Raw genomic sequence first — 13,521 nt, forward strand, 5'->3', positions numbered from 1 at the left:
CTTTCCGTCCTCCATCATACCTCCTTCCTGGCCATTGCTCTCCTTCCCCCACCATGGCTGCCCCCTCCCAATTGTTTTCTGCGGTTGTTTGCATCTCAACTGATGCAATTTCTCTTGTGGTCGGCAGATTTCGTGGAGAAGGTTACCAGGAAGGGTTTACAGAAGGAGGTCATTTGGGAGAAACTGAGGGACGACGCTATGGATTAGTGAATGGTGCCAAGATTGGATCAGAGGTAAATAAGTGAGAACGGTTGCGCACCAATTATAAATGCAGGTAGTTTAATGTGTTCAAAGTTTGGGAGAAGATTTGTAGCTCGGGTGCTCATTGTTGCGGTTCTGTTCGCTGAGCTGGGAATTTGTGTTGCAGACGTTTTGTCCCCTGTCGAGGTGACATCCTCAGTGATCACTATAAATGCAGGAGGAAACATCACAGAAGCGCTTCACAGGAGGCTCCCAAGCATTGAAGATGTCACCTAGACAGGGGACGAAACGTCTGCAACACAAATTCCCAGCTCGGCGAACAGAACCACAACAGTTTAATGTGTTAAAGCACTCAATTGTACACACAATGAAACATGAGGGAATACATTGTTTTGGGAGTTTGCTGTGCAAATTGATTCCAAAATTTCCTAGAATACAATAATGATTGCATTTCAAAAAGTATTTTACTGGCTATAAAGTGCTTTTGGTATGTCTTAAAAGATGCTAGATAAATATAACTCCATCTTTATGCCTCCTTTCCATGAGGAGCTGACTCATACCGAGATGTTATTATGTGGGTTTGAGTGCCTCCTACTCCTCTCTCAAACACACATTTTATCTGAGCAATCCTGGAAGTTGGTGATCTGTTGAAAGACCCGGGGTGGCACGGTGGCACAGTGGTTAGCACTGCTGCCTCACAGCGCCAGAGACCCAGGTTCAATTCCTGCCTCCACACTGTGTGGAGTTTGCACATTCTCTCCGTGTCTGCGTGGGTTTCCTCTGGGTGCTCCGGTTTCCTCCCACAGTCCAAAAATGTGCAGGTTAGGTGAATTGGCCATGCTAAATTGCCCGTAGTGTTAGGTGAAGGGGTAAATGTAGGCGAATGGGTCTGGGTGGGTGCGCTTCGGCGGGTCAGTGTGGACTTGTTGGGCCGAAGGGCCTGTTTGCACACTGTAAGTAATCTAATCTAACCCAGAATTGTGAAACAGTGACATAAATGAATAAAGAAGTTTCTCTGTAATGCATTTGTTGATCACTTCAGTTTACTTCAAATGATTTTGTAATAAATCCCAAACTTGGCCCTGTTTGTTCCCATCACAGCAACTTTTTGGAATTGAAGCTTTAGATAAAATTAACTGATCCTCTTCCTTAAAAAATGTTATAGTGAGTGATTGTTTTTTGGCAGTGTTCTACACGTCTGTATGATTTGAATCACTAATTCTCAAGCGGAGCCAAAGAAACACTCCTATTCAGAAGGTGTGCAGGAAAGGTGTGTTGAGATATAGCATCAACCATGGTCTAGCTGATTAGTGAAACTGGCTGGAGGGGCTGACTGGCCTACTGTCGTTCCTTTACGGTCACTTGTAGAGTTATCACCATCAGTACAAAACTAAATTTCATATCTGAATCAGATGGAAAGCTACCAGACACAACTCTTAAAGTGTAAATGCTTTTTGATGCTCAAAACTTCTGTTGTTAAAACTACAACTTGTATTTAGAAAATAAAAACAAGACCCTTAAGATGGTAGAAATTTGGAGTAACTGGAGAAACCCAGTAGGTCTGGCAGCATCTGTGGAGAAGGAAACTGAGTTAACATTTTGAGTTTGATATGACTTCACAGTATTTCCTTTGGAACAGTTCTTACTATTCATCCTGGGCTTGAAACATTAACTCTTTCTCTTTGTGCAAATGGTGACAGACCTGCTGAGTTGCTCCAGCACTTTGTTTTATAAATATAAATGAAAATAATAGTGAGTCTGAATGCACTTTAGAGAAGCATTATTTGACATTGAGCCCTGTAAGGAGATATTCAGGCAACTGACAAAATGCTTGGTCAAAGAGGTATGTTTCAAGAAATGGTTTTAAAGGAGGAAAAGAGTTTTCTGATGGAACTCCAGAACTTAGGACTTTAAGGCTGAGGTCCTGGTGCAGTTTCTTTAAAATCAAGATGCTGGAGTAGCCAGAACTGGGCAAAGCACTAATACGTTGGATTGCTGTGGGTCTTGAGGAAATTTTAAAGATGGGTTTGGGGGTGGAGTAAGGTGGTGGGAAGGTCTGAAACAAAAACTATGGCTTCTAAAATGAGTTTGTAATGTAAGTCAATGGGTAAAAGGGACTTGATGTGTGTTAGGAAATGGGCAGCAGGTGACCCCTAGTTTATGGAGGATAGAATATCGAGTACTGGCTAGAATGTGTTGGAACAGTCTGGAGGAAACACTGGCGTGGAAGAGGCTTTCATCAGCAGATGAACAGAGGCAGAGCAGAGTTAGACAATGTCACAATAATCATATTGTGCAGTGTCAAGTAATGCAGTGGATACATGTTGGCAGCTCACCACAGGGTCACGTATCCCACCAAGCTTGCAAACGATCTGTTTTGGCTTCAGACAGTTGTCAGGGAGAAGGGTAGCGTTGGTGGAAAGGGAGTGCTTCATTATTATTTGTCTCAGAGGAATTGTTTCAGTGACACAGCCTAATTAGATTATAATTCTGAGGTTGACACTTCTGGGGAACTTGACAGGGTAGGTGTGGCAGTTGTTTTTTCCTTGTGGGAGAGTTTAGGACCAGGGCATAATCTCAGAGTAAGGGGTTTCCATTTAAGACAGATAAGGAGGAATGTCCTGTCTCATGAGGTGGTGAATGTATGGAATTCTTTACCACAGAGCACTGGGTTTTTAAGTATATTCCAGGCTGAGGCAGATTTTTAATCAGTGAGGGAATCAAGGAGTTTGGGGAAAGGGCTGGAAAGTGAAGTTGAGGATTATCAGATTAGCCATGATCCCATTTAATGTCTGGAAGGCCAGCCTCTGCCCCTGTGTTTTATGGTGTTATTTATCAATAAAAAATACTCTCAAATATTTTAGGTCAGTGTAAAGCTCATATAATTTGGATCTGGACACCAATTATATATTCAGAATAGTGTATTGTGTTATTGGATACCTCTTCAAACAGGTTATCAACTTAACATATTACTGTTTGTGAGAGCTTGCTGTGCACAGACTGGCTGCCTGGTTTCACACATTTCAACACTGACTGCATCTCAGAATTAACTTGTTGGTTGTTAAGCACTTAGGGATGGCCTGTCCTTGTAAAAGGTACTGTATCATTCAATGTCTCTCTTTCAAGAAATTTTATCCTTTTAATTCTCCTGATCATTTTCTTTCTGCTCTACAGGTTTCTTTTTATGAAGGTTTTGCCTATACCTGGAAGTGTCTTCTTCAGAATAACCAAGATGTTAAGAGCAGGTATGCATTGGTTGTTGACTGATGTGGAGTTTCAGAATTCTTGTGGTGATGTTAGTAGTCCTGTGAAAGGAACAACTCCAGTTGCCCAAATGGAAATCATAACTGGTTTGTTTACACAAACCTAGTATTGGTCTGTAAGATTTTGGTTTTGTATTAGTGCTGAACTTGTCTCCTGTTAAAGCCTGAAGTAAAACTCTCTCCTTCAGTCAAGCCCTTTTATATTATAATTGCAGTATAAAGATGATATAAGCTGAATGAGTGGGTAAATGTATGACAGATGATATATGTGGATCAGTGCGAGGTTATCCACTTCAGGAGCAAAAAACAGCGAAGTGGATTGCTATCTGATTGGCTATAAATTGAGAGAGAAGAATGTGCAGTGAGACCAGTGTGTCCTTGTACACTATTCACTTAAGGTGAGCATTTAAGCGCAGCAGGTGGTGAAGAAGATAAATGGTATGTTCACCTTTATAGCAAGAGGATTCGGGCACAGGAGCAGGCATGTCTTGCTGGGACACCCGGACCAACCAACCCAACCACCCTGTGGCTCAACATTTCAACTCCCCCTCCCACTCCACCAAGGATATGCAGGTCTTTGGACTCCTCTATCGCCAGACCACAACAAAATGACGGTTGGAGGTAGAGCGCCTCATCTTCCGCCTAGGAACCCTCCAACCACAAGGGATGAACTCGGATTTCACCAGTTTCCTCATTTCCCCTCCCCACCTTGTCTCAGTCAAATCCATCGAACTCAGCACCGCCTTCCTAACCTGCAATCTTCTTCCCGACCTCTCCGCCCCCACCCCAGTCTGACCTATCACCCTCACCTTGACCTCTTTCCACCTATCACATTTCCGACGCCCCTCATCCAAGTCCCTCCTCCTTACCTTTTATCTTAGCCTGCTGGACAAACTTTCCTCATTCAAGAAGGGCTTATGCCCGAAACGTCGATTCTCCTGTTCCCTGGATGCTGCCTGACCTGCTGCGCTTTTCCAGCAACACATTTTCAGCTCTGATCTCCAGCATCTGCAGACCTCACTTTCTCCTGCAATTCTACATGGCCTTGGTGAGACCACACCTGGAGTATTGTGTGCAGTTTTGATCTTGACATTTGAGGAAGGATGTTCTGGCTATAGAGGAAGTGCTTCAAAGGTTTCCCACACTGATTCCAGGGATGGTGGGACTGACATGAGGAGAGGTTGAATCAGTTAAGATTAATGTTTGCTGTGATTCAGAAGAATGAGGGGAAAAATTCTTGTAGAAACCTATAAATTCTGACCGGACTAGACAGGGTAGACTAGACAGGAATAATATTCCCTATAAAGGGGAAGTCCAATCTAAGAACATAAGTAGGCAATTCAGCCCTTCAAGCCTGATCTGTAACTTGATACAAGCATGGCTCAGCTCATCTCATCTCAGCCTGAACCCCATTTTCCTGCCCAGATGAACAGTTTCCATTTCTTCTAATGATACAGGAGGCCATTTACAACTACAAAAGAAATTTCTTCACTCGGAATGGTCAGCCTATGGAATTTGCTGCCACAGAGAGTGGTTGAAGCCAAAATATTCTGGGATTTCAAGAAGGAGTTGGATATAGCACTTTGTGCTAAAGGGGCCAAACGGATATGGGGAAAAGCAGGAACAGGTTATAGGGTTGGATGATCAGCCATGATCAGAGTGAATTATGCAGCAGACTTGGAGGGCTCGTTGGCCCCTCTTGCTTCTATTTTCTATGTTGCTATGAGACAAACCAGTAGGCCTGGTGTAAAGTTTTAAGATTCATCTTGGGCTATTGGTGTTGCTGGCTGGGCCAACATTTATTAGGAGAAAGTGAGAACTGCAAATGCTGGAGTTCAGAGTCGAGAGTGTGGTGCTAGAAAAGCACAGCAGGTCAGGCAGCCTCCGAGGAGTAGGAGAATTGATGTTTCGGGCAAGAGCCCTTCATCAGGAATATTTATTGCCCATCACTAATTACGCAGGAGAAAATTAACTTCCTTCTTGAATTGCTGCAGTCTTTAGGTTGGAACATTCGCATTGCTCATAGAGTCATAGAGACGTACAGCACGGAAACAGACCTTTCAGTCCAACTTGTCCATGCAGACCAGATATCCCAACCCAACCTAGTCCCACCTGCAGCGCTCTGGGGAGGATGTTCCACCTGAGTTGCATCCCAAATTACGTTCTTTAGATATTGTTGCAGTATTAGAGCTTAAATTGCAAGAAACTTTCTTTTAAAAGTCATTGAATCACTTGTTCTTGGATTTTGCTGTCCTTTATAAAGAACATACTTTGCCATCTCTTGTACTATTGCAGTAAAAGGCTGAAAGCCCTAAACTCACTGCTGGCGATGGTTCATGACTTCCCATATGAAAACCCAACTTACGACAAGCTACAAGAGGACCTAGAAAAGATGCGAGCCAAGTTTAAACAGGTTTGTAAACTTACAAATTGCACTCAATATGATCTTTTTCAGAAATGATGAGAGATTTGGGCTGGAATACTTTTGACCTTGACCAGTGGTGTATGATGCTTATTGCTGCATAATTTGCATTATTGTATGGAAATGAGTGCAGATTGACTGTTTCATTGGGCTGGAAAGTATTCTCACAATTGAGTTCCATCCTATTATTGTTTACTATCCACATATAATATTTATGTTTTTACCATTCCTCTTTTCTTTCGCCAAGCCCCAGTTGGATTAGTTGTAAATCATAATCAGGCATTGACCCAGCGACTTGCTCTTATTTCCATGGCTCTCATATATTGTGCAATCTGTTTCCTCATCAGATTTTTGAGGGAACTCATTGTTAGCACCATAAAGTAATTATATACCAGAATATGAGCATTTAACAAATGTATTATGAGCGTGCAGAATTGGAATAGTAGTAGATTGTTCAGCCCTCTCGAGCCTGCTCCTCCAGTCAGTGAGATTATGGCTAACTTGTTTGTGTTTCAAGTTCTACATTCCCATCTATTCCTTTCAGTTCTCTTGTAATCTAATAACCCAAGTCTTAAAAATCTTTAATGATCTAAGGCAGTGGGTTTGAAAGATATGCAACTCTGTGAGAAAAATATTCTTCTCATCTCTGTTCCAAAAGGGCAACCATTAACTTTGCAATGAACAGTGTCCCCTAGTTTTGGACTGACCCACAAGGGGTAACTTCTTTTCCATGTCCACCTTGTCAAGACCATTCAGGTTCTTGCATGTTTCAATCGAGACACCCCTCACTCTTCTAATCTCCAGTGGAAACACCCCAGCCTGACCCCAACCTTTCCTCATACAAAAACCCTCTCATTCCAGGTGTCAATCTAGTAAACCTCCTCCAGTGCATTTACACCCATCCTTAAATAAGGAGACCAAAACTGCATGCAGTTTTGAGAGGTTGTCTCACCAGTGCTCTGTATAACTTAAGCAAACAGCTCTCAATTTTATGTTTAATTAATCACATAATGAAGGATAGCATTCCATTCGTGTTAATTATGCGCTGTACTTGCATGCCAATTGTTTATTAATCATGCAATAGATTACCCAAGTCCATCTGCACCTGTAGCTGTGTAGCCATTCTCCATTTAAGTCATGCTGTTTTGGTGTTCTTCCTCCCAAAGTGAACAACTTCACATTTCTTTCACATTATACTCAAGCTGTCATATTTCTACCCACTCGCTCCACCAATCCAAATCTTACTCCATCCTCTTCATGTCTTAACAATATAATTTACTCTCTATATTCATATCGCCTGCGATTTAACTACCATGCTTTTATTTTCCTTCTCTAAGTCATTAATGTGAATTGTATAAAATTGAGGGCCCAGCACAGACCTTACTTGTTGTATCCTGCCAATCAGACGAAGACCCATTTATGTGTACCATGTTTTTTGCCTGCCAGCCAGTCAATCTACTATCCATGTTAATAGGGAACCGCCTACACCATGAGCTTTTATTTTCCTTGGTGATATTTGCTGTGACACATTATCACATGCCTTCTGGAAATCCAAGTATGATATGCCTACAGGCCCTCTTTATCCACAGTGCATATTATTCCTTTAAAGAACTGGAATAAACAGGTTAAGCATTATTTCCCTTTGAATCTATGCTGATGCTTCCAGTTTACCTTGAACCTTTGTAAATGCTCTGCTATAATCCTTTTAGAGTCATTGAGTCATAAAGACGTACAGCACAGAAACAGACCCTTTGGTCCAACTTGTCCATATCAACCAGATATCCTAACCTAATCTAGTCCCATTTGCCAGCATTTAGCCTGTATCTCTCCAAACCCTTCTTAGTCATATACCATCCAGATGCCTTTTAAATGTTGCAATTGTACCAGCCTCCACACTTCCTCTGGCAGCTCATTCCATACAATATCATCCTCAGGGTGAAAAAGTTGTCCCTTGGGTCCCTTTTAAATTTTTCACCTCTCATCTTAAACCTATGCCCCCTAGTTCTGGAGTCCCCCAACCCTATCCATGCCCCTCATGATTTTATAAACCTCTATAAGGTCACCCCCTCAGCCTCCAACGCTCCAGGGAAAACAGCCCTAGCCTATTCAGCCTCTTCCTATAGCTCAAATCCTCCAACCCTGGCAACATCCTTACAAATCTTTTCTGAACCCTTTCAAGTTTCACAACATTCTTCTGTTAGGAAGGAGACCAGAATTGCGCACAATATTCCAACAGTGGCCGAACCAATGTCCTGTACAGCCACAACACGACCTCCCAACTTCTATACTCAATGCTCTCTCCAATAAAGGAAAGCATACCAAACGCCTTCCTCACTATCCTATTCTAACACATAACAGATGTCATGCTAACTGGCCTGTTTTCTGCTTCCCTCCTTTCTTGAAACGGAGCCTGACAGAACCTTTCCTGAATCGATGGAATCTTAGAAAGTTAACACTGATGCATATACTAGCCTTCTCTTTTCAGACCTTAGGATGAAATCCATCTGGACCCAGAGACTTGTCGGTCTGCAGCTGCATCAATGTTTTCAGTACCACTTCTCTCATGATTGTACTTTCATTAAGCTCCTCTTTCCCTCCACCTCCTGATTTGCAACGATTACTGGAATGATTTTCATATCCTCTACAATGAAGGCAAACAATATATTTGTTTGTATCATCCACCGTTTCCTTATTATTTACTATTAACTTCCATTTCTCATTCTCTTCAGAATGAATGCTCACTTTGTTTATTCTTTTCCTTTTTAAAATTTCTATAATAATTCTTAGGATCTATTTTTGCACTCCTAGTTAACTTCATCGCGTTGTCTTAATTTATTCCTTCTGATTAACCTTTCAGTTATTCTCTGTCTTTCTTTATGAAGTGATACAAAACATAATATAATGTACTTATAAATGTCTCAATGAAAAGCATAAGACAGAGTGCATCTCATTTGCGAAACTACACTCGACTGATAGGATGTAATTCAACATACAAAATATGTGATGTAATTGTTCTGATATCTAGGGAATTTGGGAATATGTGAATTAGAGTCATAGAGGTGTACAGCACGGAAACAGATCCATCAGTCTGACCCGTCTATGCCGACCAGATATCCCAACCTAATCTAGTCCCACCTGCCAGCACCCGGCCCATATCCCTCTAAACTCTAAACCCTTCCTATTCATATACCCATCCAGATGCCTATTAAATGTTGCAATTGTATCAGCCTCCACCACTTCCTTTGGCAGTTCATCCCATATACATACCACATACCCCTTAGGTCTCTTTTATATCTTTCCTCTCTCACCCTAAAACTATGCCCTTTAGTTCTGGACTCCCCACCCCAGGGAAAAGACTTTGTTTATTTATCCTCCGACACTCCAGGGAAAATAGCCCCAGCCTGTTCAGCCTCTTCCTATAGCTCAAATCCTCCAACTCTGGCAATATCCTTGTAAATCTTTTCTGAACCCTTTCAAGCTTCACAACATCTTTCCGAAAGGAAGGAGACCAAAATTACACTCAATATTCCAACAGTGGCTTAGCCAATGTCCTGTCCAGCTGCAACATGACCTCCCAACTCCTGTACTCAATACTCTAACTGATAAATAATTGAGCAAAAATGTCTATCATGCAGGATTAATCATCCTCTGGTCTACAAGCAGAACCTTTTTCAAGATTGGAGCTGGAACCATACATTACATGGCTTCTTATTGCCCTGGAAATCCACTAGAATCAATATATTTTGGTGTTTAAGTTGCTCATACCCTACACTTAGATATCTGGCCTTTTTAAAATGATCGCAGATTGCTGAACAACACAAGCAACACCCTTTGTGTACACGTTTTGGCTGGTACAGAACTTTGTTTATTTTTTATTCCAGATTTGTTCTTTGCTCAATGTCCAGCCTGCTTTCCAAAATCTAAAGTCAGCTGAGATGTCGTTCTGAAGTAGACCATTACGCCTGACCTCAGTAACATTGTTGAGGGGATGACTTCACATTAAAACACATCCAGCTCTCCATGCCTGAAGTGGAGGATGAAACTGGATAAATTGAGATTTGCTCAGAAAAAGCAAATACATCATAACTACAGATTTGTATGTGATGTTGGAAAGTTATTCATTTGCTGCTGTGAGGAAAAAATAATTTCAAATTCCTTTCACTGAACTTTAGAGATTACTATTACAACCTGAACTGACTAATATAAAAATTATGGGAGGGGCTTTAGTTTCCTTTTGGGGACTTGAGGATTTTAATGAGATTCCAATTTTTAGCCGTTTGAATTCAATTTTTCTGGGACAATTGCAATGAATTTATTATTCATAAGTTGCTTGTATATTTCTAATTACTTCAGAAAATTAACTAGCATGGCTAGTTCTCAATAACAGCAGTGAGATAATGAGTAGATGATTGATTGTTACCCAAGGTATATATTGGATAACTTCTCTGATTCAAAGTGGTGCTGTGGAACATTTTTATGTGTGATTAGAAGGGATGGTGGGGTCTCAGTTTGTTATTGTACCTGAAAGATATCATTGCCAACCACACAACACTCTCTCTGCACTGGACCATCAAACCAGATTATATACTCAGGTCTCTACAGTGAGATTTAAACTGAGGCTAATCATAAATAATAGCTAGGATATGATTTCCTGCTGATTGTATACAATGGATAGATTGAAGTTTTATGGTTAATAAAGTTTGATTAAATTTATTTATTGTAGTTGTAAAAGCATTCAAAACCTCATGGTCAAAATGTCTGAATGTAAAATTTGAAATGGTTTGTATTTGAATTTAACTCTGACATTGAAATTTGTTCATTTAATGAATTCATTTTAAAAATTAATACCAGTGCTGCTTGACTTACTGATCGTAACAAAGGAGTTTTTAATCAAAGTAGTGCTGATGGGTGAAAAGAGGAAAACTTAACATGAAACAGCCAGCCATCAGACCCCATCGTTATCAAGTGGAAATTGGCAATATAACAAAGCTTTTTAATACAGGATAAAGGACAATCCTTTATCAGAAATTCTGAAATCTGAAAAGCTCCGAAATCCGAAGCTTTTTTCTGAAATTTTTTCTCATTAACAAGGTTGTTTGGCATGCAAACAGTTAATGCAACTCCACACCTACACGACCCATATCACTCAGATGTGACGTAACGGCATGGCCCAGCACTGGCAGGCATCAGTTCTGTCTGAGTGCTTGTCGTAATCACAGGTGGGTCTGCTGTTCAGTAATCTTATTTATTTTACAATGAAAATGTCATTTAATCCTTTATATGAAAAATTCCAAAATCCGAAAGACAGCTGGTCCCAAGTTTTACGGATAAAGGATTGTCTATTTGTACTTCCTAGTGGTTTAGCTTAAACTAATTATTACTCAATAATAGAGTGCAGAAGCGGTCTTTCAGTCCATTGAGCCTACATCAACATGTGAGAAACATCTGACCTTTTAACCTAATCTCATTTACCAGTACTTGGCCCATAGCCTTGATTATTATGATGTGTCAAGTGCTCATCCAGCTACTTTTTAAAAGATGTGAGGCAATTTGCCTCTCCTACCTTGACAGCCCATTCCAGAAAATTGTCACCCTCATGAGGAAAAATATTTTTTACCAATCACCCCTAATCCTCCTTACCCTCACGTTGAACCCATGTTTCCTCCTGCGTGATCCTTCAACCAAGAGGAACAGCTGCTCCTTACCCACTCTGTCTATGCCTGTCATAATCTTGCCATTTCAATGAGATCACCCCGAGTCTTCTCCTATGTAATGACAATTCTAAACCTGTCCAATCTTTTCTGATAATTTAATTTTTCCCATGGGACATGCTGGTCATCTCCTCTGCACCCCTCCAGTGCAATCACATCCTTCCTGTAATGGGATGGCCAGAACTGGACACAGTTCTCCAGCAATTGTCTCAGCAAAGTTCCATACAACTCCATCATGACTTCCCTGCTTTTGTAATCTGTCTTGTTTGATAAAGACAAGTGTTCCATTTGTCTTTTTCACCACCTTTATTAACATGCTGTTCCACCTTCGAAGATCTATGGACAAACTCTCAAAGGTCCCTTTGTTCCACAGAGCTTTCTAGTGTCATGCTGTTAATTGAATACTTCCTTGTCTAATTGCTCCTTCCAAAGTGTATCAGCTCTCACTTTTCAGGGTTAAACTCCATCTGCCGTTTACCTGACCATTTGACCATCCCATTTATTTTTCTTTTAGTTCAAAGTTTGGGAGAAGATTTGTAGCTCGGGTGCTTGTTATGGTTGTGTACGCCGAGCTGGGAGTTTGTGTTGCAGACGTTTCGTCCCCTGTCTAGGTGACATCCTCAGTGCTTGGGAGTTTCCAGTGAAGCGCTTCTGTGATCTTTCATCCGGCATTTGTAGTGGTTTGAATCTGCTGCTTCCGGTTGTCAGTTCCAACTGTCCGCTGCAGTGGTCGGTGTATTGGGTCCAGGTCGATGTGCTTATTGATTGAATCTGAATCTGTGGCTGAGTGCCATGCCTCTAGGAATTCCCTAGCTGTTGTCTGTTTGGCTTGTCTTTTAGTCCAATACACTCAACCTCATTGTTAACCACGGAACAATCTTACTGTCATCTGCAAACTTACTAATCCAACACCCCAGTCGTTTCGATAAAGATAAATAAAGGGGACCTGGCGCAGGTCACTGTTTTGTGCCATTGGGTTCCAGGCACTGAAGCACTTTTGTTATCACCCTCTGATGATAAATTTTAGATTCCCTATAGTGTGGAAACAGGCCCTTCAGCCCAACAAGTCCACACCGACCCTCCGAAGGTTAACCCTCCAGATCCATTTCCCTCTGACTAATGCACCTAACACTATGGGCAATTTAGCATGGTCAATTTACCTGGCCTGCACATCTTTGGACTGTGGGAGGAAACTGGAGCACCCAGAGGAAACCCACTCAGGCACTGGGAGAATGTGCAAACTCCATACAGGCAGCCACCTGAGGTTGGAGTCAAACCTGGGTCTGGGCGCTGTGAGGCAGCAGTGCTAACCACTGAGCAACCGTGCCACCCCCGTAAACCTGAGATACTACAAGTATGGTATCTCCCACCTGCCCCCTCCACTCCTGTAACCAGAAGAAAAAGACTCTAAGGTAAAGTTTTTATTGTCTTCTGTTTTTTTTCATATATTTAAGTGCATTGTTTGGTTTTAGTTGATATAAAGCTAAGGCTTATAATGGCAGGGGACCTCAGACCTGTGGCATAGGCCTCTTGCTTGATGTGGGAGCTCAGGGATGTGACTGGCGTTCCTGACTCTTATTCTTGCAAGAAGTATGTCCAGCTGCAGCTCTTGTTGGGCCGCATGACAGCTCTGGAGATGCGGATGGACTCACTGTGGAGCTTCTGCGACGCTGAGGAGGTCGTGGATAGCACATTTAGTGAACTGGTCACACCGCAGGTTAGAATTGTTGAGGGAGACAGTGAATGGGTGACCAAAAGGCAGAAAAAGAGTAGGAAGGCAGTGCAGGTGTCCCCTGCGGTCATCTCCCTCCAAAACAGGGTAAAAACAATGACTGCAGATGCTGGAAACCAGATTCTGGATCAGTGGTGCTGGAAGAGCACAGCAATTCAGGCAGCATCCGAGGAGCAGCAAAATCGACGTTTC

General features: G+C 41.8%; 1 protein-coding gene across 1 annotated transcript; it reads left to right on the forward strand.

Moving 5' to 3' along the window:
* The first annotated feature begins 53 nt into the window (after positions 1–53).
* lto1 (LTO1 maturation factor of ABCE1) lies at positions 54–10,731 on the forward strand. Its single transcript, XM_043706392.1, has 4 exons — positions 54–233; positions 3,376–3,446; positions 5,760–5,877; positions 9,768–10,731. The coding sequence occupies exons 1-4, from the start codon at positions 54–56 to the stop codon at positions 9,831–9,833; spliced, it is 435 nt and encodes a 144-aa protein (XP_043562327.1). The 3' UTR covers positions 9,834–10,731.
* The last annotated feature ends 2,790 nt before the right edge of the window (positions 10,732–13,521 follow it).

The sequence above is a fragment of the Chiloscyllium plagiosum genome, chromosome 16, assembly GCF_004010195.1.
Source record: "Chiloscyllium plagiosum isolate BGI_BamShark_2017 chromosome 16, ASM401019v2, whole genome shotgun sequence".
Lineage (NCBI taxonomy): Eukaryota > Metazoa > Chordata > Chondrichthyes > Orectolobiformes > Hemiscylliidae > Chiloscyllium > Chiloscyllium plagiosum.